This window comes from Agaricus bisporus (assembly GCF_000300575.1).
Source record: "Agaricus bisporus var. bisporus H97 unplaced genomic scaffold AGABI2scaffold_5, whole genome shotgun sequence".
NCBI lineage: Eukaryota > Fungi > Basidiomycota > Agaricomycetes > Agaricales > Agaricaceae > Agaricus > Agaricus bisporus.
The window spans coordinates 1,375,301-1,400,063 of NW_006267368.1; the positions used below are offsets into that span (position 1 = coordinate 1,375,301).

Here is a 24,763-nt window from a genome sequence, read left to right on the forward strand (position 1 = left end):
CAGCGTCCATACCTTTTCTTCTGTGCCGTATTCACCTCAGGACCTACCAGCAGGACCTCATACCTCTCAGTTCTCCTGGTCTGTCGCAGCGTCATCATCGACCCAGTCTTTATCACCAGCAATACTTCCGGAAAGCAATGGTATTCCTTCCCCTGCTCCTGTTGTTCCCCGACCGAGAAGACCTCTGAGAAACAAGAAGCGCACCAAAGAAGAACTTGAAATCACGCACCAGGCCTTTGAAAGGTGTGTCGCATGTCCATTTTTCTTCCCGTTCGCTTACCCTTCATCGTATCTTAGGTTCTCTGCGCGCCTTGCTCAGGATCATATTGCAGTACTACAGCCAGATGTAGACACCCCCTTTACTGATCATGCTGATGCTGCACGGCGGCTCCTACCCTTCCACATATATCAGCAACCGCGCGATGACCTTGAGTTACTGAAGCGACACAAAGGCAAACAAAAGATTACGAATGCCGACCACCAAGAAGAGATAAAAGGTGAGGAGGTGTCTCTATATAAGAGCATGCACAGAGCTCGTGCTCAGAATTTGTCTGCAGACACACGATTTGCTCTGGCATGTCATGAGAGGTATCAGAATCTGCGCAACCGATTTCGGAATGCCAGAATTCGAACAGCTACTGTGAGACATAACTGCACCATGGTTTTTACATTGATCATTTACGCCTGATCGCAGCGCTCAGCACCCGCTGATCAGGCTTATGTCTTGGCGCAAGCAATTTTAGAGGCAGACCGTGTCGACGTATCCTTGTTAAGCAACGAACTGAAAGTCGCCCGCACCGAGTTGGAGCGATTAGAACGTGAAAAACGCGCGCCGGGTGCAACTGCTACAAGGACTGTATATGCCACTGCTCCCGCTATGGCAGCAGCTCAAGCACAGTATTATCGGACGTATCCATACGCATACACACAGGCATATGGAGCTCCTATGCCTCCTCCGACTACCACTACTTTTCATGTCAGTCCTCCTCCTCCCACTACGAATCCCAATCGCCCAAATGCTGCGATTCCTGTCCAGCTTCCCGTGGCTTCCTTGCCAGCCTTACACGCGCTCGGCATTCATCCTGTCCCCGCCAGTTCAATTGTCGAAGGCTCTGATCAAACACCACCCGCCGTCCTGCGCGGCTCAACCGCGAACGGGACTATGCTCACTTTGGAGATAAATGTTTCTCTCCTCCAGTCTGCCCAAATGAGCGGACTGGCGATGGTCCTGAATTCATTAATGTCACGCACCGGTGCAGCGGCATCTCCGAGTGTGCCACCCAGAGGGACAACTGATGCGCCCCCAGCTGGAAATTCAAATACTGTGTCGGGGCCTTCAAATGGGACTTAAGTATATATCACATTATCAATCACAATCATAAGCTCGCCGCGCCATTTTATGACACTCTTTCGTTGACTCGAATTCACATATTTTATGTTCGCCCTTATGAATTACATATAGTAGAATCTGCGAACGGAAGTTGTATTGTCTGGTGCTGAATTTGGTTGCCAAGCTGATGCAAAACATGCGACGACTGTGTATGTTGAATATTTGATCTGTCAACGCAGCAGTGATGCCAAGTGTACCAAATTTGTGCACTCCCTGTTCTTCTCAGGCCTCTTTCCTGCTCGTTTATACGAGTGCTCACGCCATTTTCCCAGCGAAATGCCATTATCCGAGCCATCTGCCGGAGAGAATGCCCATTTTGCGCCTCCTTCATCAACATCGTGGCGTCGCGAACGATTGCTACGCATTGGCAGCTCTTCCACGATACAGACTCTTCCCGCCCGAAATGCAGATTATCAGGCTCGCGCTGAAGATACCTCTAACATGCCATCTCCCACTGCAGACGCTGGTGAGGCAACCAGATTGAACCCATCAACCAAGAGGCCGTCTTATGGCACTCTACCAGCGTCAGGCTTGAACCGGCGTCTACATAGCTTTGCTTCACGTCGGGGTTTATCAAGCCTTCCAGGTCTACAAACTTTACGCGCAAAGTCGAATACCAACAGTCCTATGCCCTCACCCACTGATCCCAGTTATTCGTTACTGAGTTCACAGCGTCCTATTACGGCATACGACGCACCTTTGAGGGATGACGTAGACGGGGATGCGGACGTACGAATCAATGGTATCCGTGTTTGGTATTCCTCTTTCACCTCCATCGACTGGCTTCACGACGCAATCAAGGACTCTGTCCGCTTTGCCCGATTGAGAAGGCGTCGCTCTCTCCGGGCCAAGATCAAACTCCTCGCTGACAGAGGTCTTGGATGGTTGATTGTCACACTCGTGGGTTTGTTTACGGCTGTTGCAGCCTTCTTAATCGTTCGTAGCGAACAATTCTTGTTCGACTTGAAGGATGGCTACTGTGATGCGGCTTGGTATAAATCAAAGAGATTTTGCTGTTTTCGGGCGGAAAATGCGGGTCATGTAAATCTAGGAGGGCTAAGAGAAATTCAGGAGCCATGCGCTGCATGGAAAACCTGGCCAGAAATATTTTCCCAAGAAGGCCGAGCTAGTGGAATGGTGGAATACTTATCATATACTTCTATTGCTGTAAGTTTGTATTTCAGAACAATTGGAGTTGAACTGATATAATAACAGCTTGCGCTCGCTACCACTTCATGCCTGCTCACATTATATCTCACCAACTCAACTACTTTTTCCACTCGCAAAGAGTCGGCGATCCTTGGGCCCGGGTTTGCTGATCCAAGTCAACCGGTCGATCCGAGCTCTGCCCCCAAAAGGAAGGTCATGTACTATGTAAGCATCTTCAACGTAAAACCAGCATAACTTATATAACCCTACGTACAATATAGGCTGCAGGTAGTGGTATACCGGAGATCAAGACCATACTGTCAGGTACAAAACCTCTTCCATCTCGTGAGGTCTATGCTCACTTGAACAAGGTTTTGTCATACACGGCTATCTCGGTGGTAGAACTCTCTTCACGAAAGCCGTGGGATTGGCGTTTTCAGTGGGCTCTGGTCTTTCACTAGGTAAGGAGGGACCATTGGTCCATATTGCAAGTTGCATCGGGAATATTGTTAGTCGCATCAGTAGCAAGTATGAGACCAATGAAGGTGAGTACTACTACCATTCATGATAGCATTGGCTTATTCTATCTCAGCTAAACGACGAGAAATCTTAAGTGCAGCAAGTGCCGCAGGAGTTGCTGTTGCTTTCGGAGCGCCAATTGGTGGTACCCTCTTCAGTCTGGAAGAAGTATCCTACTTTTTCCCTCCAAAGGTAGAAGTTGTCTTTTCCTCGCAATAAGTTTCTGACTCTACTCCAGGTTATGTGGCGGAGGTTTGCTGCTCGTCGTCTCCCTTTTTTTTGCGCTGATTCTTGGGGAAAGCTTTTTCTGTGCAATGATTGCTGCTATCACTCTGAAAGTGCTCGACCCTTTTGGTACAGGGAAAATAGTCTTGTTCCAGGTGACGTATGATAAGGTATGCATATATGATAGTCAGAAAACAAAGCGTATGACGATATTCTGTAAGGATTGGCACGTTCTGGAACTACTTCCCTTCATTTTCCTCGGTGTATTTGGAGTAAGAGTGGTTGACTCAGTTGCAAAAGACCTCCATGCTGATGACTGCTAGGGCGTTTTTGGTGCTTACTTCTCCAAACTCAATCATCGCTGGAGCAAAAATGTACGCAACAAGACGTGGCTCATTCGTCATCCCGCTGCGGAAGTCGTGCTGGTATGTTTCGTTCCTTGAATCTAAAACCTATCATGTAACCAGATTCTCCCGTAGATTACCCTGTTGACGACCATATTTTGTTTCCTCAATCCTTACACTCGAATGAGTGGTACTGAATTAATTTACAGCTTGTTCTCTGAATGTCGTCCTCATAGCAACAATAACCCCAGTTTATGTATCGCGGACCGTAGTTCTTTTGAGGAGAGTTGGAACGTATCACGTTCGATCTTCACAGCGATGATCATCAAAGGGGCGTTAACCCTCGTGACTTTTGGTATCAAACTCCCTGCCGGTATCTTTATTCCTACTTTGGGTGTTGGTGCTTGCGCAGGACGTATCATGGGAATCTGGATCCAGTGGATGCAGCACCAAAACCCGGGATTCGGACCCGCACGGGCATGCGGAGAGGATGGCGACTGTAAGCAACTTTATCTTCCTCTTATGACATGGGTGTCAACTCTTGGGGAAAAGGTATAATTCCTGGCTTGTATGCCATGGTGGGTGCTGCTGCTGCCTTGTCCGGGGTTACGGTATGTATCATGTTTTCGGCCACCGTGATATGACTGTTGAACCTGTTTAGCGGACGACCGTCTCACTGGCAGTAATAATGTTCGAGTTGACCGACACGCTTACATACGCCGTGCCCGTCATGCTTGCCGTTCTTGTCGCAAAAACCTTGGCAGATGCCCTCGAACCCAAGGGAATCTATGATCTAGTCATAGAATTGAACCAACTTCCATACCTGGATTACAAGCACGAGTATCTATGGGGAAATCTACAAATTAGTGACGTGGTAAGGTCTTGATTCTCATAAACGAAGTATTTTGTGACTTAAACTTCATGGGTAGACATCCCGGGACCCCGATGTTATCAGGCTAGACGAGAATAATACTGTTAGGAGCTTAAGGGACAAGCTTCTTTGTTTAGAAACATCAGGAAATGATGATGGTGGCTTCCCTATATTGAGGAGCGAGCCGGACGGTGATGGACTTCGAATGATCGGTTATATTGGAGCTAGCGAACTCGAGCATGCTCTGAGTAAGTGAGACTTCATTCTCAAAAGGATAATTAGACTGAACTATGTTGTTTATTAGACATTGTAGCGGATTTGGATGCCGATAAAGAAGCCCGATTCCATCCATCCTACTCGAATGACCTCACATCATCTTCCATTCTGTCATTATTGGATGGTCACGTCCGTTCCGGCTCTTCTGACCCATTTGATTTTAGCATTTATATGGACCAAGTTCGTTAATTTCGCTTATTTCGACCACGGTTTCTCACCCTGTCAACGGTGTCTCTTAGGCTCCGCTAACTATCTCTTCAAACTCTCCAATGGAACTGCTTCACCAATTTTTCGTGAAACTAGGGGCTCGCTATGTTATCGTTACCGATATCGACGGTCTATGTAGGTTCCTTGCTTACGTCCTGTCAATCGTCACTAATGCACGTCTTTCACTAGACGCAGGTGTGATCGACAAAAAGACTTGGCTTGCATTTTTGAGTGATCTCGAAGAAAAAAATTGATTGGAAGCTTTATATTCAACGGCGGCTTCTTCTCCTCTGATACCCTGTCCTACCTCTATGATCAAATCTGTAGCCTACTTCATCTTATATCCAGGATGCTTGTTTTCTGCGTTTTTGAACTTTTTTCCCTTCCTTTCTTTTTTACTACTGCCAATATTTTCCGACAGGACCTGATGTCCAGCCCCGAAGGGATGAACTTTATCTGCGGTTCATCTGCAACGGTGATGGAGCGAAGCGCCTGCTGGGGAAATGCATTATTCATTATCTGGGAGAGTGTGGGTTCCACTCTACTCAAATTACATATAGTCGAAGTAGCGTCTGTTAATTTTATCCAGATTGCAAATTACTTGGCAGTCTTCTGATTCAGAAGTCTATGTGCTTGGAAAACGTTGATCATCCGCTTATGTGAGGCATGTTATGCACTGAGTTTACTGACACGGAAGCATACACTCCCGTGTACGCGCATATTGTAGTTTCTCGATTTCATCTACTTATGTTCAGCTGATCTATGCCTGCGGAAACAAGTCTAGTTCGAGCAGCGTCGCATTTTATTTGAATTTACCTAAGTACAACTGCCAGCCTGACAGTCCAAACGTCTTTCCGACCTGCACCTCTTTTTGTTTTTTTCTTTCTTTTTTCTTTAAACTATACGGCTGACTGAAGCCCAGTGTAAAATTTCGGGTTGTTTGAATGCCGTAGCGGCGTAGCAAGAGTCTTGGCTGAGATGTTTGATCCTGTTTATCCTCTCACCATTGTTCACACGGTGGAACACTGCAACAACTCTAATCAAAGCAACCAAACCCACAATGGCCACCGCTGGACTGGGAGTTCCTGTAAAGCTCCTTCATGAATCTTTGGGCCATATCATTACCGTCGAGCTGAAGACCGGTCAGCTCTACAGAGGGAAACTAGCTGAAGGCAAGTACAGATCGATCAATTTATTTTGAACAGTTTGAATTCATCATTTTTGCAGCGGAGGACAACCTGAACATATCCCTGAAGGACATCACGGTCACCGGTCGGGATGGACGTGTATCTCAACTGGATCAAGTTTACATTCGTGGTAGCATGATTCGCTTTTTCATTGTCCCTGATATGTTACAAAATGCGCCAATGTGAGATCTGACACTTCCACCATGCAAAATGTCGTTTGATCTCATGACCAATAGGTTCAAGCGCGTAGGCCCAAATGCGATGAGGGGTAGAGGTATCGGAACAGCTCGTGGACGTGCCACGATTATGCGAGGTATGTATCATTCATAATTCAAATTCCCTTTGCTTAAGACCTGAACTTTTTTCCAGCCAATGGTAAGGTTGTCGTTGTTATTGAACGAATATATCACTGAATTGTCTTTAGCGCGCCGTGGACGCGGTGCCGTTCCAGCTCCTAGAGGGATCCGACGATAATTTCCTCGATTTCCTCTGCACTGTCAAAAAAGCCCATGCACCTCTGCAGTCTTTCTTCCTCGCCATCAAGGTGTTGTGTTTGCTATTGTAGAATTATAAATCAGCTTCCCATTTAGCTATAAGCCCCTCTGTAACGTTTATGGTCTCAGTGAGCATAATCATTTTGCTGATATAGCTTTCCTTGATGTACCATATAATGCCACTGCAGACTAAAGCGTCTGACGCTGCCAGTTCATTGCACCGACGAAAACTTAGTTATGAATGTGTCGTGGACAGACTAGAACGGATTTGCTCGTTACTTACCGCTTTATCCTTGGACGTTAAATTTTGGCTCTTGGCGAATCATCCAATCAAATGGGCAAATTGTAAGCCGATCCTTCGCTGAAACAACGTGAACAAAACGGTAACTCAGGCGAAATCTAGATAAACTCTCTGGTGCTTGGCCTTCAATTACACAGTACCAATGCATTGAGCCTCAAAAATAGTCAAGTTACATGTATCCACCTATTCTATAACAAACTAGCCATAACCCAGTCCCATTCGGCGGAGTTAATCTCAAAAGCTCGATTTATACCGTGTATAATACGAGCCTCTGTGTGAGACATGAGTCATCTCCATGAGGATATCCGAATGAACCCCTCCGCGACGTCCTCGATACTTCTAGCTGAAGCTACTCCGTAAAATATAGGGCAAAGGAGTCTAAAGCGTTGTAAGTCCTTCTGATTGCCCAGTTAGATCGAAGTGAGTTGGTTAAGCGGATTTTCTTATGTGAATGGTCCAGGATCAACGATTAAGTTATTGCATTGTTTCAAGAGTAATCTTGGCATAAGATTTGGGTCGCATGTGCGTTGAACGTCCTCTATGCTCTGAGATACCTGGTGCTCGTTGTAAAGTCGGGTCTTGTACCCGAAAGAGAATCGCGTGATATCGTTGTGCTGAGGAGGGACAGAATACGACTCACGATGCTTATGCCTCGAACGGTCCGGTGTTCCAGATTGACATTTCATGTTCTACTCAGAGTGGCATGCCAAGAGGAGGTCGGTAAGTGCCACATTGTCCGAGACTGAGGGCCCGGAGAGTACAATTGACTACATCACTGCTAGCACGGCTCGAGGGAAACACTTGGCGTTGTCGAATCATCCTTTGTTCAAAATCAGAACATTGGATATCTTTAGATCGGGCTGTGAAAAGGCTAATAAGCATTCTACGCGTTCGGAGGCGTGGCCGGTAATACTATTGCCAAGCAAACTTATCAGAAGTCGAAGACTGACGCCAGTAAAGCTATAGATACCGGAGAAGTCCGGATCGAAATCGTGACGAACCATTGGGCAAAAACTTCTATCGTAGAGGCGGATTCGGTCTCTCCCGCCATAAGGAGGCGTGAATAAGGCGGGGGAATTAAAACCTTCGTGACCTTGACTCCGGTCGTTATCAAAGATTTCCCCGAGGAGATACGACTTGAAGCTTCATGCACTTGCAGAATTCCTTGAAGCAGGGAAGGGACGTAGAACAGTAGTGACAAGCGAGTGAACCAAGAAATTCTCTAAAAAGCATGAAACTGACAGGGACTGGGGGACTGGCCATCAGACGCTTATCGGCGATGGGCCATAGCAAAACTATCAGCGGTCGACCACAAGCCAAACGGGTGCTCCGCAAGAGTAGTCAACGGATCCGAGCATGAACGGGATCCATGATAAGCTCCGCCATGGTGGGAATCAATGAGGCTTCGAAGAATGTTCAGTCTAATTTGGGATGAAATGGTTGAAAGCATCGGTGTTATGAGATTAGCCAGTTACATTCAGATCGCTGCGACAGCACCAGGATCAATGTTAATGAAGGGTTGCAATGTCAGGAATGGCATAACATACCGTAAGAATACAGCTAGGCTAGAAATCCGTGACACGGCCTTTGAAACTCCAGTCGCCTCCTTCTACACTCCAACGTCCGACCGGTTCACGCTTGGGCCCGCCTTTCTCTCCCGTTTTAGGGTTGATGTTCCCTTCAAATTCTGGCTTGAGAAGCTCTGGAGCGTCAGGGTGTAATTGTGTAGTCTCGCCCGAGGAAGGGGCCTGGGCTTTGCGAATGAGCTCCTCAAACTCACGCTGCTGCTCCCTGGGAAGAGACGGAGGAGAGGGTCTGTTCAAATTTGCCATTGTACGGCCATGGCGTGAGAGTTGCGATACAAGAAAAGGTGGGAGTCGGGCTGTAATCATGGTTGGGACGTAAGGCACGCAATACCCCAAAACGTGATTTCTACTGTTACATACACAGTTGTGTTGCTATTGTTAAACCGATCTCCCTTCCCACTTCTCCTAAAAAAACGTGTCTGTGTGTACTATTATCTAGTACCGCCGTCCGCGTGCATCGTCTCTGCACGAGACAGTAGCGAAACTGAATTTGAGAGGGTAGGGCACGTGATACGTTTCGCCTTCACTCGACTCACTCTCGTTTAAGTCTTAAGAAGCTGTCTATGTGTGTGCAAAGAAGTCTCGTATCATTTAGGAAAATACTTCACTATCTTTCAGTCATATCAATACATTTGTACCTCTTCTTATATGGACCGACTTTCGACCGATAATAATGGAGCCAGCCACACCACGAAGACCGTGACGTCTGGTTTGCCACATTGCTTTTTCAGCAGACTGCCTTTCTGTGAAAGAATATCGAAAACAATCATACAGAAACGGTTTCGATCAATTTGGATGATATATTCACACCGCTCGACAAAGACAAAAGCATGCCATATATATTGCAGTCACCTTCTGAACGCTTGAACTTTAAGATAGGCGTGACTGGTGGCTTGTGGCTTCTTTTTGGCACGGCCATAATTGAGCCTTGGCGGTTGGTTGCTTTACCTTAGTTCGGCCTTTTTAGAACCGCGAGCCCAGTTCAGCAAGAATTAAAATCAAGAAGAGCCGCTTACATGCTGATGACTGAATATGAAAAACCGGTGTTCAAACTGCTGCTGGTAAGCAAACGGATCCTTGGTTATGAGCACGGGGAAAGGCATTGATGAAGAATTTCTGAGTTAATGTGTCCTTCTGCCGTCCCTGACATTTTCAATGATTAGATGGATCTCACATTACAATCGAGGCTATCGAAAATTCTCGCTTATATTTTTTCACGCCGTCCGTTAAGATAGTACTTGCCTTCATCATAAAGGTGCTGGTGTGTCGTTGAGACTGTCTTTTCTTTCAGCATATGGCAGAGATATGAGGTATGCAACATTATAACCCCGCTGTAATGCTCCTATGTAACACAGTCCGTTCATGATCAGCAAAGGGGCTTCATGCTGGTCATTAAAACCCTGGGGTCGACTTCAGCCACCATTGTTTCACGTCCACGTCAACGTTCTGACTCCTCATATCTAATTTACGAGTGATCATTAAAAACCTTGACGATTGTTGAAAGGCGTTCTGGACGATACCTTCTCGAACGTGGTGGAGAATTATTCTAGTTGCTAATGATGCACACAAGGTATAGATAGACTCATGAAATCGAATCATACAACTGTCCAAATCATCAGTAAGGGTGTAGAGAGTGCAATGGCTATAGAACATACGGAGGACAGCATTTATACAACCATCGTTTTCGGGGTTGTTTGTAACCTGAGCATACTTGCCGAACACAACTTTCCCTCCAGCTGTGACCATGCCGAGTTCAGAAACGTTAACTTCGATCACGGTGCCCTTAGTGAGTACGCCGAGTTGTGTGTACATCGGTGATTGAGGATTCTTCTTGACTCCCAAGATTTGCAATTGGAAGGTCGCCTTGAGGTCAGCTGCGAACACATTAGCCTACGGTGATCACAAGAGATAACAAGAACACATACGATGTGTTACATTTGCCTTTTTGTATCGTAAGGCCATCGGACGAATAAATCGTTCCATCTTGACAGGTTTACGAGTAAATCCCTCGCCAACAAAAGTCGCCTTGGTCACCATGCGTTTCCACGCTTTGCTTTTACTTTTGCCAGTTTTGACAACTTTGAACATTTCATCTTCCGCTATTCCACGAACTTTGGGTAGTGGGACTGCATATTTGGCTGCCTTGTCTTTTCGTTTTTGTTTTATAGCTGTCGACAATGCCTTTGCATCTTTTTGCCCTTCGCGGTCCAGAAGATAGGTGGGAAGTGCAGCGTCAGGAACAGACCCTGAGTCAGCTTTCTTGATATTGCGCTCATCGTGAGCTTTGAGTGTTTTCTGCATCTGGACTTTCTCTCTGTGCCGTTTTGCGTGAAGCAGTTTGGCCTTCAAACCAAACGCCTTTTGAGCAACGGCCGAGGATTTATGAGCTGCACGGGCCTCACGCTTCCGTCTGAGGAACGTAAGATTAGTTTATGTTATCAAGCATTTCGTTTTAAAACTCGTACTTTCGCTCATAGTAATCCAGCCGTCTTCCGTGCCGCTTGATATGTTCTTCGATATACTCGTTCTACTTGCTGCGATTATTGCTTTGAGCCAAGTATAAAAGTATAATGTAACGCACCTGCGGCTGTAGAAGAATTATACCATCAGAACATTCAACGACGACGCATGGAGCGACTCACCATAGCACACAACTGTCAAGGATAAAAGATACTTGAGGATACTAACAGTAATCTGCAAAGTCACGTGAGATTTATATAATCCACTGGAACGTGTTTGGTGAATTGGAAGCCCAAGGTGCTATACTAATATACTTACCCTTCCTTCATAGACATGTGGCAGGACAACGCAAGTACTTACGGTGCATCGTCGTCCCAAAATACATATTATCAAGCTCCCATACAAGACCCACTCCAATTTTATGCTCCCAGTGTAGCGACACACGACTCAAATAACTTCTATCCTGGCTCACGCCCTAGCTTGGATGGACAAACGGCCCAAGGGAACATTGCTCAAGGAGGTGGCTATGGCGGGCCCATTCAACCCCCTGGTTCATGGTGGACGGCGTTTGGTACAGGAGGATTTGAGGGTGAACCTCCACTGCTTGAAGGTCAGTCACTCTAACGAGTAAACATTGCTTTCACACTCATCACGCTGTCAGAACTGGGAATCAACTTCTCGCACATACGTGTCAAATCTATGACAGTTCTTAATCCATTGCAACGCATTGATGAGCGCATAATGGATGATGCAGACCTAGCGGGCCCAATCATCTTCTTCTTTTGCTTCGGTATATTCCTTCTTTTTGTAAGTCTTTCGTTGTCCCCAGAGCTCCGTGTTTGACTGAGCTGTCGCTTTAGTCAGGGAAGCCTAATTTTGGCTATATATATGGCGTTGGCCTCTTCGGGTCTGCGTCTATGTACACCCTCCTGAATCTGATGTCAGACCATGGAATTGACGCATATCGTGTTGCTTCCGTCCTTGGATATTGTCTACTTCCGATGGTCGGTGTTGGTGCCATTAGTGTGATGGTTCTCCTTGAGTACGTTTTTCCGATTCTAATGTCGTCTGCCCTGTTGACGAATCTGGTATCAAGCGGCACATTTGGATACCTCTTATCCCTGATATCTATTCTTTGGTGCACATATGCTGCATCAGGTATCTTTGTAGCTGTACTACGCATGTCAGACCAAAGACTCCTCGTAGCATACCCTTGTGGTTTGCTCTATGGCTGTTTCGCTTTGCTTAGTGTCTTCAGTGGAACCAAGTAGTCTACATCGCTGTTAATTTTATTCATTTGCCTAATGATATAATACAGATGGGAGACTAGTTTAAATCTTACACTGCGCACTGGATCAAGTATCAAAAGCCAAGATATCAAACTAAATAGATTAGTCCACTTATCTATCAACTTTCAGCTGCCGACTATAAAGCTTTAAGAGAACTTCCATGATTTCCTCGAGAGGCCTAGTTGCGTATTCATCAACATACTGAGGCAATGAATCTTCCAAGTTGAAGCCAGCTTTCTTCATGAAAAAGGGATGCATGACATCCGGCGTTGCATCTCCCAGCTGTCTCATAGTTAGTCGCTCGATGGAGCGATTCCGGGGCTCATACTTGATATCTCTACGCTGGCTCGTGTTTGTGACCGAGAGGTCTGGCTGTATCGGAGGTATTGAGGGGGAAAGTCCACCTTGTGGGGGCGTCAAAGGATATGCTGCAACAGAACGAGCACTCGACGAACCAAGAACGGGCGACGTTGGAGTAGTGATTGGGTTTGTGGTTGTTGGAAGTGTTGTCGACTTGGTAGGCATATCTGAAGGGTCTAACGCCTTCCTACGCTTGTCTAGGATTATAGGAGATCCGACTCCAGAGTTCAGCGAGGTACGCCATTCAGCAGTAGCGCGTACTTGGTCCATCTCCCGGCTCATGTTCTTTCTTAACAGCGTGAGCCACGAGTAAAGGGCGACGTTCAACGTGATGTAAATGTCATCGATTTCCTTCATGCCCTGCCTGACAAAGCTGCTGTGAAAATCGTAAAACAAATCTCGACTGTCGTCACGCAGCACCATTTCGCTGGTCATGTGCATTTTCATTGAAGGTAAACCAACGATAGTCGCCTCAGAGGCTGCTTCAGTGAATGTTTGGAGCCATTCACGGAAGCCTTCTATAGCAACAGGTGCCATACTCAAGGGTTGGTATCTTGTATACTTCGATATAACCATTGAGGAGAAGGATAGTCGTAGATCCCGCTGCATGGGTGTTTGATTTGTGGCCAAAAGGCTGTTAAGATGTGCTTGGACATCTCGCGCTTCGAATTGCGCCATCTCTGTATCCTCCATGCTACGGGGAAAAACCACAAATCGCATATGATCCAAGCGCAGGCTCATGGATTGTCGAATAACGAAAGACAGTTTACTATCAGCCTCTTTGAACTTCGCTTTGGAGGTCTGCAACAGAGCTTCGGCAAAAGTGGAAAGGGGGTTGTCTGGTTTCAGAGAACGACTCCCGCGGAACGCCGCAGACTCTCTGCTAGCGTTATCCTGTTGAGCCTCTAGATTTGCTTCGAACTTGTTCGCGTATGACATCAACTTTGGAATAGTACCGATAGTGACAGCCGCAACAATCTCCGGACTAGTGACCACAGAAAACAGTCGCAAAGGATTGTTGTGGTCGCCTGTCAAGGATGTCGACGTCCAGTCATCGTAGATTTCAACTTCAAGGGGCTCCGCACTAGAGTCATTTCAGTAATCAGAATCAATTTGAGGTCAACAAGCTTACTGATACTGAAGCAGGCGTTGCCGGTCGGACTCCAAACTCACGGTCAAGGGTCCACTAGTCAGTCGCAGCTCGAGCATTCGCCCGTCCCCGAGTTTGGACAGCTGGGTGTCAGTTCTTCGAATGGTCTGGAACAGACAGTCACAGACACGGGCACGGCCAGATAGGTTTCCATCTGCGATGATCGAGAGTTCACCGACATATATCGCCACTTCATTGCGCTTCTCCGTCAATTTAGTCCTCAAGATAGTTTGATTGAGATACAAGGTAATTTTAGAAATGGATTGACCAAGGTCCACTTCAAGGTTGATGCGACGTATGCGAACAAGCAGTATCGTATCGATCGACTGCTTGACTGGTGGCAGAGCGACAGATGAATTATTCGGGGTGAGTTTAAGGGGAGTTCGGACTTCCTGTGTCGACTGATTGATGAAAACAGGGAATCGATCGAGCCAGACAGCCTTGAAACAGAGAATATCTTGCAATCTCGAAAATCTGACTTTGCTGTGGAATTCAGTATCGACAATGAGTGACACTGAATTCCTGGCGTATCCTAAAGCATCATCCGTCTTCGAGAAGGTCACAGAGAAAGTTAAATCCCGTGCATCAAGCTGAAGGCAATCTTCACGGAGGAAACCGTGTCTGAGGCCGATAGACAAACCTCCTACCGTTCCAGTGAATGACACTCGGTGCGCGCGCGGAGAGATATTGAGAATGAAACCTCCGCTTTCCCACCGTAATCCAGCCACCACATTAACGTCCGGCCGACAGGTGAGTTCCAGCTTGGAGCAGTCGATACGCAAGCTAAAGCTGATACGTAGGCTCGAAACAGCCTTCAGAGAATCGTCGTTGTCAATAGACATCATACTACTGGACTGTGAAATTTCGGGCGACTGGATCACCTGGGAATTGTTCCGATATATGCGCGTCTCAACGCGTTTGACTAGCTCAGTCAGAAATGGGAGAAGTGTGGGTCGAAGAACATTCTGGCTAGAATGAACAGTGCACTTGAACATCAGAGTAGAAGGTTCCCCATCATGGCTGCCGCTTGATTTATGCAACGCTGGTATGGCGCGATACTCGGCCCAGACTGAAACGACAGGGAGGTAAAAAATCTCAGCGCCAACTTCAAGAATTTGCTCGTCACTGAGCCCGGTAGGCATTGTCATATTCCTTTTTTGGTAAAGTCGCGTGGCTGTACTACTGTACATGCGCACCTTGCCACTCAAAAATGTCAGTGAGGCAAAGACATTAGAAGTCGGTATGGCATGATAATGTTTCTCTAGGGCAGGCTTTTCGACCTTATCCAGCAGAGGAGTATGAGTGACATTGCTGGATAATTGTTCGAGCCGTTCCTTTCCTTGTCGATAGACGTCAATGAGAGAGCAGACGTAGTCTGCGATAGTTGAATCAAGATCGAGAATGAAACCGCTGACGCTAGCATTGACCCAAAGTTGGCGTGAGTCAGCACGGAGGATGGAACGCAGCTGTGCCTTCATTTCAGGATATATAAGACAGTTCCTTGAACGATGCTTTGCACCATCGAAATCACTTGGTTCCGATTGGCGGAATCTGGGGGAAATTAGCAACTCGCGGAAGAGATATGTTGGTGCAACTTACTGAGAGACAAACTGGAAAGAAAGACAATTCATTCCTGCTTCACCAGTTTCGCCACGATTTATAGCGAACATGATTGACGAAACAGAAAACAAAAAAGCGCTGACGGGTGTATCCTTAGTTCGATATCGAGATAGCTTGAAGTCGTCATCCAACGTGATCGGAAAGGCTACTCCGAGGTTTTTAATTGCCACATTAATGAGATACTTAGAGAGCCATGACGTTTGTTCAGAATGCACTTGTGGGACTTTTATTTCAAACGTTTTCATGATACTTTGTGTCTTTTGCTTGAATGCTGCTAGTTCTTGGACACGTTGTTCCTTTCTTTCCAGAATTTCTGCCTGAATATGATGTTCAGAATTTCGGCGACGCAACATGTGAACATTATGCTGACCTGTAACTGATCTATGAAATCACCTATCTCACCGATGGAGCTGGGCTGCATTACAGCATGTATCTTCGTAACGGCCAATTCCAGAGTTTGCTGAAAAGGAAATTGTTTTTGTTTGCCCGCGAACACATGAGCATTAATAACCACGAAGACGGAGCGCCGACTGCGATTAAAGGATGTCATCATTGGAGTTGACCGGGGGGCTAGAGAAAGAGAGAAATCGGTTAGATTGATGTCCCAGCTTCCTCCTTTATCGCTCCGCAATCCGCCACCGACATCTTGACACTCCAAATACATGGTCGAAGAAAACCCTTCAAAGCCCACTCGAAAACCCTGCATTTTGAGAAACCCAGAATACATCAGTTTGTTCCCGGGCCGTATGCCTCGTGGTTTTGAAGACGATTTCATTCGAGTCTCTTGTATCAGCCCCACAAGATCGTTGAAGTCCTGTCCAAACTTTTGTTGCACAACAAGCATGGTATCCCAATGTGAGGGTTTGACTTTAATGTCGAGATAATCAATTATGACGAGGGTTTGCACTTGGCGTCCATCATAGCTACCGCCGAGTGATAAAGACGGGAAAGTGAGCTTGACCCTACTATTCGGCACCGTTTCGTGTGTATTCACTTTCGTCGAAATCTCAAGGACATTCGATGCAATTTGTAACCCAAATGCCACATGAGAAAGGTTGAACGGAGCAGGGGAAGAATGACTATAGGCGATGACACGATTAGCTTTCCAGGAAAGCCACGTCCCATGCATAACTTGTAATGAAATTTCAATCTCAACGATTTGCCCGTTAATTTGCCAGAGACTCTGCTTAGAGTCCGAACGAATCGACAGCGGTGGGGATTGAAGTTTATCAGTAGGAATGTGAAGTTCTGAAAGAGTAGCTTTGACCGCCTCCTCAATTCCAGGTAGGAAATCGGCCCGCCACTCTTCTACAAAACGATATAGCTTGATAGCGCTTCTGGGAACCCGAAAACGCAAGCCACCAAATGAGAAGATCATTTTCACATTCTTTCTTAGATCCTGCTCCTGGCGCGTTACCGCGTTCACCTTTCCTCTCGTGAACTCGAAGGCAGCGAGAACGCCTTGGTCTATTCCTGACTTCATTTCTTCAACTGGGGAGTGAGCCTGTAGATAGACCTTGTCGAACAATAGGCTGGCGTTCCGGGCTTCTTGCCCGTGACCGTGAGGTGAAGACATCAGACTTGCGGCTTGTACGGTCTTGGCGCCAACCTCAAAAATGAGGTTAGCGGCTGCTGCTTGGAAAGTGATAGAGTGCAAGACGATAGAAGCATCAATATAGAACGTCGACGCTTCCTGAACCTCTGTCTCGTCAACAGACTTCGATTTAGCGGACACGGAAGTCATTTCAGATAGGTAGAGGCGCCGTACTCGGAGGACTTGTTGGATGAATTCCATCAGATGGGAGTAAATTCTGGTGGATATGCTACTGATGGAAATCTGGATAGACATCCTCTCTACGGGGCTTGGTCGCTTTTCGCGGAGGGATGTCTGAGACATGCTCACTAAGTTCAAAGGCTGCAGGAAACCCAAAGGGAATAATGACACGTGGATTTGAATGCCATCAACAAGAAACTCGTTGTGAGAAAGACCTGTAGATGCATAGACACGCAGGCAAGTTTTCCGAAATTCCAGAGATATCTTCGATAATTTGCGAGGTGGAGGTGCATTTTTCTGATCCTCGGGCCGCGCAATTTTCAGTAATTCATCCAATAAGCTGGAATCGTGTGTGATATCTAGCTCATGATCCACATTCATGGATTGCGCTCGTAATGCTGATTCGAAGCTGTCAGGATCGACATCATAGGGATTACATTGATGCGCAGAGACACGCTCGCGTTCCTCAGGGGATAGACTGCGTAAACAATTGCGGAGATGGAATAGAAAGCGAAAAGTGGGATCCGTACGCAGCCGGTGAGGAATGCCTTCTTGTACCAGGTATGATGGTTGAATAGTCGAGAGTGGATCAATGATGGTCAGGCCCTCCGATAGCTGTAATACTTCATAAATCATGGCCCGTAGGACAGCTTGTTCATGCTCTCGGATAGCTCGAAAAACTTGGACAATCTGTAAAATCCCATGTTTGAGGACAGTCGATGCCGCAGTCAGCAGCTCTGGGCCTGAGTGACCAACGGATACGGTGAAGTCCGCCCAACAGACATCTATTTCTCCGAGTCGCGAGTCAACGCCTAGAACCGAAATACAGCAATCAAAGATGGGTGTTTCTGTCGGAGGGGGATGGCTTCTGTTTGGGAGAGTGTCGAGCCGTATCCTGATGGATTGAGCAGAGGATTTGAATCTGTTGCCGGATTTGGAGAGATCGCCTACGAGACTGATGTGCTCTATAGATAGAGCTATTTCTGCAGCAATGTCGAATTTCGAGGATAAGTGACTTTCTTTGAGATGTGGCACAATCTTCGGGTGGCCCTCCTCAGATACAGACAGGTTTTGCACAACAGAGACCATGATAGCAGGGCATATAACCTCAAAATGGTTTCTTGTCTCTTCGTCTGTCTCTTCCTTCGAGGTTGACGCCAAGAGGGAGTTGTATTCCCCTATCAAGTAATCGAATTTCGATTCTAGACAGGATTTCTATAGGGTATTGAGTACTAAACAATAAATGTCAGGTAGAGCTGCTTACAATTGAAAACAGCTCTTGTTGCAGCAGTACAAAGACGGGAAGCAGTAACGGTGTTAGCTTGATATTCACGGATTGCTTGAAGCGGAGGCGAGTGGTAATTATACTATCTGAGGGGGCGTCGACTAGAGTTGGTAACAAGGGTTCACCGGAATAACTTGAGAAATGTCTGGGAATAAAAGGGCGGCCACGATCCTGCGAAGACTTCATAAATGAATGATTCTCGTCCATGACTTCCGATGCTCACTTTAGCCAAAATAAAAGAAGGGCCGTCCCAGAACCCATGCTCGTTTTGTTGAGTGGTGGTATAGTGCCTTGTAAGATGCGCATAATACATGAGGAGAGATAGGTCTCGACTCGACGCTCGACCTAGACCTTGAGCATTTCCAGAATGCAATATTTTAGCTGGCACTCACCTTCCAGGTCGGCCCATTCGCTATCGGTAGAATCTCCATCCGTTAAATCTGCGTCATCCGATTCATCTCCACTGGACAACGTCTCCTCGCCCCGTACAGGCAATGGCGTTGAAGAGCGGGTCATCCTAATCACCCCGGAGTAAATATATGGTCTGAGAAATGAGGGGAGCAACATACGCGAGTCTTGCATCCCGATCAACTTCAGATATCATTCCATGTCCGTCAGAGTCAGAGGCATTGGAATGGATTGAGTGTGGACGTATATTTGAAGTAGAAGATCGCTTTTGCGGTGGGGCATACGTGTTTGGGACGCGTGGTTCGGGTAGGGTCAGAGAGGGGATATAAACACCATTCTTGTGAAGATGATGTTCTATTGTGCGCTAGTTATTGAGATATGCGGGGTACTGCATGGATAGAATAGACGAACCTCCGTTTATTCGGCTGAGGACTTTAGCGGCCCGGTCAGTGGGCTTGTCTTGTTCAGCAACAAAAGCGCGTTGTTTTGCGATATGTGCCTTGAAGCCTTTCGGGGCCGTATACATATCAACGTGGAGATCCGTCATCACATCTGCGGCCTCTAGCCAGGTATTGCGCTCAGTGGACCCTTTCAATAGAACCTTGATACCAACATGGAGGATGCGGAGGCCGAGAGACTTAGCATAGTTCGCGCCGCCTAAATCGTTACTCTCAAGTTTGATTCCAGAATTGCAGATAAGATGTAAAGCGGAATTTCCGATTCGCAAGGTCGCCTCCATGCCTCCGACGTTGACCTTGTAGAAGGTTACTGTATGAAGAGTTAGCTGGTACCTCTTGACTGATAAATTCGACATACTATCCGGCTCAACTGGAGGCATATACTCCGCTGCAGGAGCATTCACCACATCCTTGAAACCAAGACCAAAAGACCTCCCTGCTTCTGCAAGTATCTGGGCATCATTTATGGTCATGTCGAGTTTGCAGTGCCTAAGATTGATTTCCCAGATACACATATAAGTTGTTGCTCCCGGTAGGGGTCCAGAAAGCCGGTTTGCAACAATGTCCAGACCTTGATCACACTTGAGTTACATACATAATATGATATCCGTTGCAGTGCTCACCATCAATCATCATGATTTTTTGGTCGCTGCGCATACGCTCGTAAGATAATTTCACTGGAATGTAACGATCAATATGTCCGTATATGGTGGGAACGTTCAAGGACATTTCTCCAAGTCGGCTTCAGTCAAGCGGTGTCAATGATTATGCAACACACTTACCGAAGAAAAAGTCGTGTAGTCGTAGATATATCTGAAGCTCAGAGAAAGTAAGAACAACACAAGAACCCACTCCAGGGCTCTCGGTGATGAGACAGTTAATGGGAGCTTCCATCGTTAGGTCACTAGCTGGCAATACAACTGCTCCCCCGTTCACCAGGAAAGACAGGGTGATATGGAACATGTTGGCCTATAAAGTAAATCAGTGATAGCCTTTATAAAATAAGCGATAATAGGACACTCACTTTCCCTTGACGATATTTCATAATAACAGGATCACCTACAGGAACATTCCTTTTTCGCCTGTCAAGGTACTCATAGAGAGTAGAGAAGCTGGTAAACGAGCCCAGATAATTGTCTCGAACAACCATCCAGTATCGCGTGGCCCAACCCAGAGACTGATAGACAAGGTCTGAAACCTAACAAGGGCACGTAAACTGACGGTAGCTCACAGTGCAGCTAAACACATACCTCAGAAGTCAAGTTTAAATGGTCGATGAAGTTCTCTCGAACCTCAGAGTAATAATGGTAGGTTCCCTTCAGAACAAAGTTTCCTACATTCGCCAGACAACATCCATCTTTAGGCATATATGCCGCTCTTGTGTTCCACCGGGGAAGAGAGAAATTGAGGGCCAGCTTTGGTGCTTTCGTGATGAATTCAATCGTGGTGGACTCTGGTCTGAATATGTTGGAAGGGATGACAGTATTGAATTCAATTGTCTCTCCACGGAGAATGAGTAGCGCTATCAGAATATCAATTTACATGTACCCAAGTTGAGCGATAAGATCTCCATACCGTTATCTTCGCGCACCAGGGGTTTGTCGATGATGTTTTGGTCGTTAGCATAGAGATTGATTTCATAACGATGGAAGTTCGCTTTGACAGAGTAAAAAAGCGGATACCATCGCCGCCAGTCACTCGGAGGACCAGAAGCCCAGTCTTTTCCAAGATCGGCAAGCATATTTATATGATCTCGAAGCAAATAAAGAACGGGTTGACGAAAAGCCACATCTAGAATCCAAGTCCTTTCATCATTCCATGTGAGAGGTGAAGGAAGATCTCCATGTATCTGATAAAGATCTCGATCATCCTGTTCCCGGCATTAAAAAAAAATACGAAACTCACCCTACATGACTCTGCAGCTATTAAGCATATATCATTGAGGCTTGAAGTCACAGTGACTTCATCTAGGTGGACCTCAAAGACTCCCTCATAACCAGTCGGGCCGGCGACCATAGGTATGATATAGTTTATTGACGACCGGTCACCAATTACAGCATTGATAAAAGCTGGTTCTCTCCGCCGCGACCTTTTTGGAACTTTGGTTAACCCATCCCACTGCCAGTCCTATTGAAGATTTAGACAAGTGATCATCTTTGGGGGCACCACATACTTTCGAGCTCTCTCTGAAAGGGATATGTAATGTTGTTTGGTCCCTCAACTCGATGAAGATCTTGAGACATGTCCAGATCCGCTTTTCCCCAGGCGCAACCGGGCGAGTTTCTTCAACAGTCTCATACATTGGAGGGAAAAAGACTTTCTGCAATTCGACTCTGTAAAGCAAGATCCTGTCAGAAAAAATGCGTGGCAAAAACCGAGAGCACTTACATCTGTCGCTGGGCCCACGGTCCAAATCTGAGAGTACCGCCAGATACAACAAGCTCCAGTATCCAGTCCGGAGAAATATCACCATTCCCGAACTCATTAAGCATCGGAAACATTTGATCTTCCAAAGGCGGCACATCACCTACAATATCCACAAAATAATCCAATTCTAGGACTGGCGTTTCCAACATTTTTCGCTCCACAGCATATTCTAGAGTAGCAAAGTCAGCGCCGATAGGCGTTTCTTCCTCCACTGCTGTCTCTCGCTTAGAACGAGATTGTGTAGAGAAAGCTCTAAAATTGCGCTGCCGTTGACGATTAAGACCGTAACTGGACGTCAGGGGATAGAGACCAAGTTGTCGCCATATTCTCCGGAAAGAACGATATGAAAGATATGAAGAGGCATTTCTGAGTGTAGGATATCTTTGAAATCATTTACTTGAAAGACAATCATCTGATTGAGCATGCAACATACTGGTCAACACGCTCGTGAAGTAGTTCTCCGAGGGTCGAGGTTGGGTCGACATAATCTTCATTTTCTGCGAGTTGCATTACAACGTTGCGAAACTTCAGTGCAAGGGCTTGCTTATGCAGGTCATACTTTGACCTTGCCTGTAGTTTGTTTCAGATTTTATGAGAATAATCACAAGATCAACTTGCCCTAGTGATACCGAATGTACCTTGACAAACACTAAATTCTGTTGCGAGAAGACTGGGTGTTGAAGTATTCCCGCATGTGATGGCTCCCTTGAAAACTTGAATACCCAATGGCAGTAAATCCTTAGCATCCAACACTGGCATCTGGTGCTTTAGCCAAGAGAAAAATGAATGAACAATGCGCGGGAGGTGCAATACGTATTTGCCATGCGATGCATTGACTGGGGGAGACTCTGCTTGACAAGTAAGCATAGGTTTTCTATGCGCTTCCAGACTCACCAAATCGATGCAGTTTGTGTAAAGACCGATTCCTGTCCATCGAATGAGATGACTCCCGTTTGAGGCTTTCCTCCATGCGTGAAAGAATGTTCTCATATGCTGCCGTGCGATTGTAGAGGAACCATTCGAACCCCTGCAAGGTGACCTGAATACGACACGAGGAAAGCTGGTAATTGTTTTGGTCTTGAATACAGATGAGACATGAACGCGCCATTCACTTCAGGTTCATACTCACGGACGTCCCCTTTAACATGTAAGTCATCTGCTGTCATTGGCCTCCGGATCCAATACCGCCACTGAATTTGACTCTTGACAATCCTTATCGTCTGGTTGCTGGAGTGATAATGAACGTCCTTTAGCAATATGCGTCCCGCTAACAAGGAAAAGTGTATTGAGCCTATCAAAGTTACGTCTAGCAGCATGAATTTCAATTGACATAACGAGCTGACCGATTTCAATCCAGCAACTGGATGCTTCCTGGTTCCAGTATAAAATGCGCAACACGCAGCTTATCATGAACCCGAGGATCCTATTCCAATAGAAAAAGTAGACAATCAGTGCCAGGACGATCAGGATGCATGCTACGAGGACAAGGCGGTCGAGCATGACACCTGGTGAAGAAAGAATGTGAGAAGTGTCGTAGCTCAGGGTGCTGGCATTTCGCGAGGCAGGGGTGAGGTCATCAATACCATTCAAGAGGCCGGCGGATCACCTCATTCACTTCATCCGCCATGAACTCGACCAGAAGGCTCAGCGAAGCCCAGACTCCGCTAAAAAAACTCGCATATGCTACAACAACAACCTGTTCAACACATGCATCTGCTTATGGTAGATGCATTGTCGCAAATTACACCGATGTCAAGAAGGACATGTGTAAGGATGAATTCACCAAGTTTGTCCAATGCCTGCACAGCACTGTGAGTTTGCAATCGGCTAGAGTACGCAGAAGCTAAGTCCCTCCAGCTCAAGCGCAAGTGGTGAACGCTGTAAGGGGCGTGCTACCTTCGATATCCCCGCATTAAGAACAATTATATTAAAACAGCCTATCCCAAGCCTCCTGGAATACGTCCATCTTCACTTCTATTCCCATTACTGGCCCCATTTCGCTCTCTTTCTCTCCTCGTTCGTGCATTGGCACTTGCACTCATTATCATGCGTAATCCAGCGGGAAGGGGTAACGAAGTTGTATTTGGCAAGGGTAATAGAGAATCTGAACTTGTGGGTAGTGGTGGGGCCGGGTTGCGAAGCCGACGTATGATAGGTGACAGACGTAGATCGACAATACATGGCGTTTGGCTCATCGTTGGTTCTTTAATTATCATGGCCTCAGGGAGATTGAGATCAGAGGGCGACAGAAAGCGGGGGTCTTGCGACGCCAGTGACGAGTATTCGCCTCCGAGGGTATTGGAAACTGAAGTCTCTGGCAATAGGACGTCTTGAGGGTCTGTTTCGGCGCTTGTGTAGTACAACTGCGTCTCATAGGAAATGATTGTTGTAAGGAATTGGAGGAAGAGGATGACGAAGTCCAATAGGAGGAGCTGTAATTTCGAGGGCGCGTATGCTGGAAAAAAATACATTTAAACTTACAATATAGCTCGTAACGGCAAGACATACACATTCCAATAAAATCAATGATAAGCCCCCGGCCTTCCGATGCTCCTTGTAGCGCATGAATCCAGAGTATGATAGTGTTGCAGAGTAAGATGAGCCCATAGAAGACTCGGAGGGAATATGTTGGATCAAACTCTCTGGGTCGTCCGCACTGCATCTGCACGAGCAGGCGTGAAAGGTAGATGAGGACGGACGGTGACATGAGGAACGACAGCGTGAAGAGCTGGTGCACGAGAGTGTCGAGCTACGGTGGAATTAAACTTAAGCCCCGCTGAGCTCTGAGCTACTTACCGACTGGACAAGATGCTGGCGCTGGGCATAGTAGCGAGTGTGCATGTCATATAATCGGTCGACGTATACACAGCTCGATATGAGCTGGAGTGAAAGAAGAAACCTGCGGGGAGCAAGCCAAGAACTTTTTCGGAAAGGATCAGAATATACTGTACACTGTGTAGGCACGAAACATGCTTGTGCTTGT

General features: G+C 46.6%; 9 protein-coding genes across 9 annotated transcripts; 5 read left to right on the forward strand and 4 right to left on the reverse strand.

Annotated features, from left to right (window-relative positions):
* Positions 1 to 12: 12 nt before the first annotated feature.
* Positions 13 to 1,186, forward strand: AGABI2DRAFT_192676 (hypothetical protein; the record flags this gene model as incomplete). Its single annotated transcript, XM_006461077.1, has 5 exons — positions 13 to 140; positions 200 to 243; positions 298 to 497; positions 558 to 640; positions 695 to 1,186. Coding segments are annotated over exons 1-5 (822 nt in total), but the record flags the coding sequence as incomplete, so codon positions are not given.
* Positions 1,187 to 2,017: 831 nt separating this feature from the next.
* AGABI2DRAFT_70043 (hypothetical protein) lies at positions 2,018 to 5,235 on the forward strand (the record flags this gene model as incomplete). Its single annotated transcript, XM_006461078.1, has 16 exons — positions 2,018 to 2,557; positions 2,606 to 2,764; positions 2,821 to 2,863; positions 2,911 to 3,084; positions 3,132 to 3,250; positions 3,297 to 3,310; positions 3,360 to 3,453; positions 3,505 to 3,555; positions 3,607 to 3,708; positions 3,763 to 4,126; positions 4,180 to 4,238; positions 4,289 to 4,501; positions 4,557 to 4,746; positions 4,803 to 4,954; positions 5,014 to 5,116; positions 5,171 to 5,235. The coding sequence occupies 16 exons, from the start codon at positions 2,018 to 2,020 to the stop codon at positions 5,233 to 5,235; spliced, it is 2,442 nt and encodes an 813-aa protein (XP_006461141.1).
* A 749-nt stretch (positions 5,236 to 5,984) lies between these two features.
* Positions 5,985 to 6,860, forward strand: AGABI2DRAFT_192678 (hypothetical protein). Its single transcript, XM_006461079.1, has 6 exons — positions 5,985 to 6,153; positions 6,209 to 6,350; positions 6,405 to 6,481; positions 6,538 to 6,543; positions 6,593 to 6,790; positions 6,851 to 6,860. Exons 1-5 carry the CDS (start codon positions 6,042 to 6,044, stop codon positions 6,640 to 6,642), a joined length of 387 nt encoding a protein of 128 aa, XP_006461142.1. The 5' UTR covers positions 5,985 to 6,041; the 3' UTR covers positions 6,643 to 6,790; positions 6,851 to 6,860.
* A 647-nt stretch (positions 6,861 to 7,507) lies between these two features.
* AGABI2DRAFT_136190 (hypothetical protein) lies at positions 7,508 to 8,075 on the forward strand. Its single transcript, XM_006461080.1, has 3 exons — positions 7,508 to 7,541; positions 7,604 to 7,875; positions 7,934 to 8,075. Exons 2-3 carry the CDS (start codon positions 7,648 to 7,650, stop codon positions 8,024 to 8,026), a joined length of 321 nt encoding a protein of 106 aa, XP_006461143.1. The 5' UTR covers positions 7,508 to 7,541; positions 7,604 to 7,647; the 3' UTR covers positions 8,027 to 8,075.
* A 320-nt stretch (positions 8,076 to 8,395) lies between these two features.
* On the reverse strand, positions 8,396 to 8,867 carry AGABI2DRAFT_136191 (hypothetical protein). The gene is made up of 2 exons (XM_006461081.1): positions 8,511 to 8,867; positions 8,396 to 8,448 (listed from the first exon to the last, which is right to left on the reverse strand). Exon 1 carries the CDS (start codon positions 8,793 to 8,795, stop codon positions 8,529 to 8,531), a length of 267 nt encoding a protein of 88 aa, XP_006461144.1. The 5' UTR covers positions 8,796 to 8,867; the 3' UTR covers positions 8,396 to 8,448; positions 8,511 to 8,528.
* A 972-nt stretch (positions 8,868 to 9,839) lies between these two features.
* AGABI2DRAFT_192681 (hypothetical protein) lies at positions 9,840 to 11,218 on the reverse strand. Its single transcript, XM_006461082.1, has 7 exons — positions 11,192 to 11,218; positions 11,131 to 11,136; positions 11,015 to 11,076; positions 10,475 to 10,959; positions 10,205 to 10,423; positions 10,070 to 10,152; positions 9,840 to 10,009 (listed from the first exon to the last, which is right to left on the reverse strand). The coding sequence occupies exons 1-6, from the start codon at positions 11,192 to 11,194 to the stop codon at positions 10,145 to 10,147; spliced, it is 783 nt and encodes a 260-aa protein (XP_006461145.1). The 5' UTR covers positions 11,195 to 11,218; the 3' UTR covers positions 9,840 to 10,009; positions 10,070 to 10,144.
* A 94-nt stretch (positions 11,219 to 11,312) lies between these two features.
* On the forward strand, positions 11,313 to 12,347 carry AGABI2DRAFT_192682 (hypothetical protein). The gene is made up of 4 exons (XM_006461083.1): positions 11,313 to 11,619; positions 11,671 to 11,816; positions 11,870 to 12,051; positions 12,106 to 12,347. Exons 1-4 carry the CDS (start codon positions 11,343 to 11,345, stop codon positions 12,278 to 12,280), a joined length of 780 nt encoding a protein of 259 aa, XP_006461146.1. The 5' UTR covers positions 11,313 to 11,342; the 3' UTR covers positions 12,281 to 12,347.
* AGABI2DRAFT_185437 (hypothetical protein) lies at positions 12,330 to 23,280 on the reverse strand (the record flags this gene model as incomplete). The annotated part of the gene is made up of 23 exons (XM_006461084.1): positions 12,330 to 13,742; positions 13,791 to 15,359; positions 15,408 to 15,745; positions 15,799 to 18,417; positions 18,467 to 18,573; positions 18,698 to 18,832; positions 18,880 to 19,004; positions 19,057 to 19,249; positions 19,307 to 19,663; positions 19,712 to 19,924; positions 19,977 to 20,084; positions 20,136 to 20,322; positions 20,378 to 20,551; positions 20,604 to 20,875; positions 20,929 to 21,202; positions 21,259 to 21,480; positions 21,527 to 21,686; positions 21,742 to 22,161; positions 22,214 to 22,350; positions 22,399 to 22,628; positions 22,675 to 22,857; positions 22,910 to 23,071; positions 23,124 to 23,280. 23 exons carry the CDS (start codon positions 23,278 to 23,280, stop codon positions 12,410 to 12,412), a joined length of 9,675 nt encoding a protein of 3,224 aa, XP_006461147.1. The 3' UTR covers positions 12,330 to 12,409.
* Positions 23,244 to 24,722, reverse strand: AGABI2DRAFT_192684 (hypothetical protein). The gene is made up of 4 exons (XM_006461085.1): positions 24,577 to 24,722; positions 24,289 to 24,529; positions 23,638 to 24,235; positions 23,244 to 23,591 (listed from the first exon to the last, which is right to left on the reverse strand). The coding sequence occupies exons 1-3, from the start codon at positions 24,619 to 24,621 to the stop codon at positions 23,718 to 23,720; spliced, it is 804 nt and encodes a 267-aa protein (XP_006461148.1). The 5' UTR covers positions 24,622 to 24,722; the 3' UTR covers positions 23,244 to 23,591; positions 23,638 to 23,717.
* Between the last annotated feature and the right edge of the window lie 41 nt (positions 24,723 to 24,763).

Bases quoted from the DNA above. Each gene is read 5' to 3' on its own strand.
- AGABI2DRAFT_192678 (XM_006461079.1), top strand. From the start codon at position 6,042: ATGGCCACCGCTGGACTGGGAGTTCCTGTAAAGCTCCTTCATGAATCT. The intron at 6,154-6,208 runs GCAAGTACAGAT...TCATTTTTGCAG, and splicing joins CAGAGGGAAACTAGCTGAAG to CGGAGGACAACCTGAACATA. The intron at 6,351-6,404 runs GTGAGATCTGAC...CATGACCAATAG, and splicing joins ATGTTACAAAATGCGCCAAT to GTTCAAGCGCGTAGGCCCAA.
- AGABI2DRAFT_136190 (XM_006461080.1), top strand. From the start codon at position 7,648: ATGTTCTACTCAGAGTGGCATGCCAAGAGGAGGTCGGTAAGTGCCACA. The intron at 7,876-7,933 runs CTATTGCCAAGC...AGCTATAGATAC, and splicing joins CGGAGGCGTGGCCGGTAATA to CGGAGAAGTCCGGATCGAAA.
- AGABI2DRAFT_136191 (XM_006461081.1), bottom strand. From the start codon at position 8,795: ATGGCAAATTTGAACAGACCCTCTCCTCCGTCTCTTCCCAGGGAGCAG.
- AGABI2DRAFT_192681 (XM_006461082.1), bottom strand. The intron at 10,960-11,014 runs GTACGAGTTTTA...TACGTTCCTCAG, and splicing joins CTGGATTACTATGAGCGAAA to ACGGAAGCGTGAGGCCCGTG. The intron at 10,424-10,474 runs GTATGTGTTCTT...ATGTGTTCGCAG, and splicing joins AAAGGCAAATGTAACACATC to CTGACCTCAAGGCGACCTTC.
- AGABI2DRAFT_192682 (XM_006461083.1), top strand. From the start codon at position 11,343: ATGTGGCAGGACAACGCAAGTACTTACGGTGCATCGTCGTCCCAAAAT. The intron at 11,620-11,670 runs GTCAGTCACTCT...TCACGCTGTCAG, and splicing joins TGAACCTCCACTGCTTGAAG to AACTGGGAATCAACTTCTCG. The intron at 11,817-11,869 runs GTAAGTCTTTCG...CTGTCGCTTTAG, and splicing joins TCGGTATATTCCTTCTTTTT to TCAGGGAAGCCTAATTTTGG.
- AGABI2DRAFT_192684 (XM_006461085.1), bottom strand. From the start codon at position 24,621: ATGCACACTCGCTACTATGCCCAGCGCCAGCATCTTGTCCAGTCG. The intron at 24,530-24,576 runs GTAAGTAGCTCA...ATTCCACCGTAG, and splicing joins GCCAGCATCTTGTCCAGTCG to CTCGACACTCTCGTGCACCA. The intron at 24,236-24,288 runs GTATGTCTTGCC...ATTTTTTTCCAG, and splicing joins CATTGATTTTATTGGAATGT to CATACGCGCCCTCGAAATTA.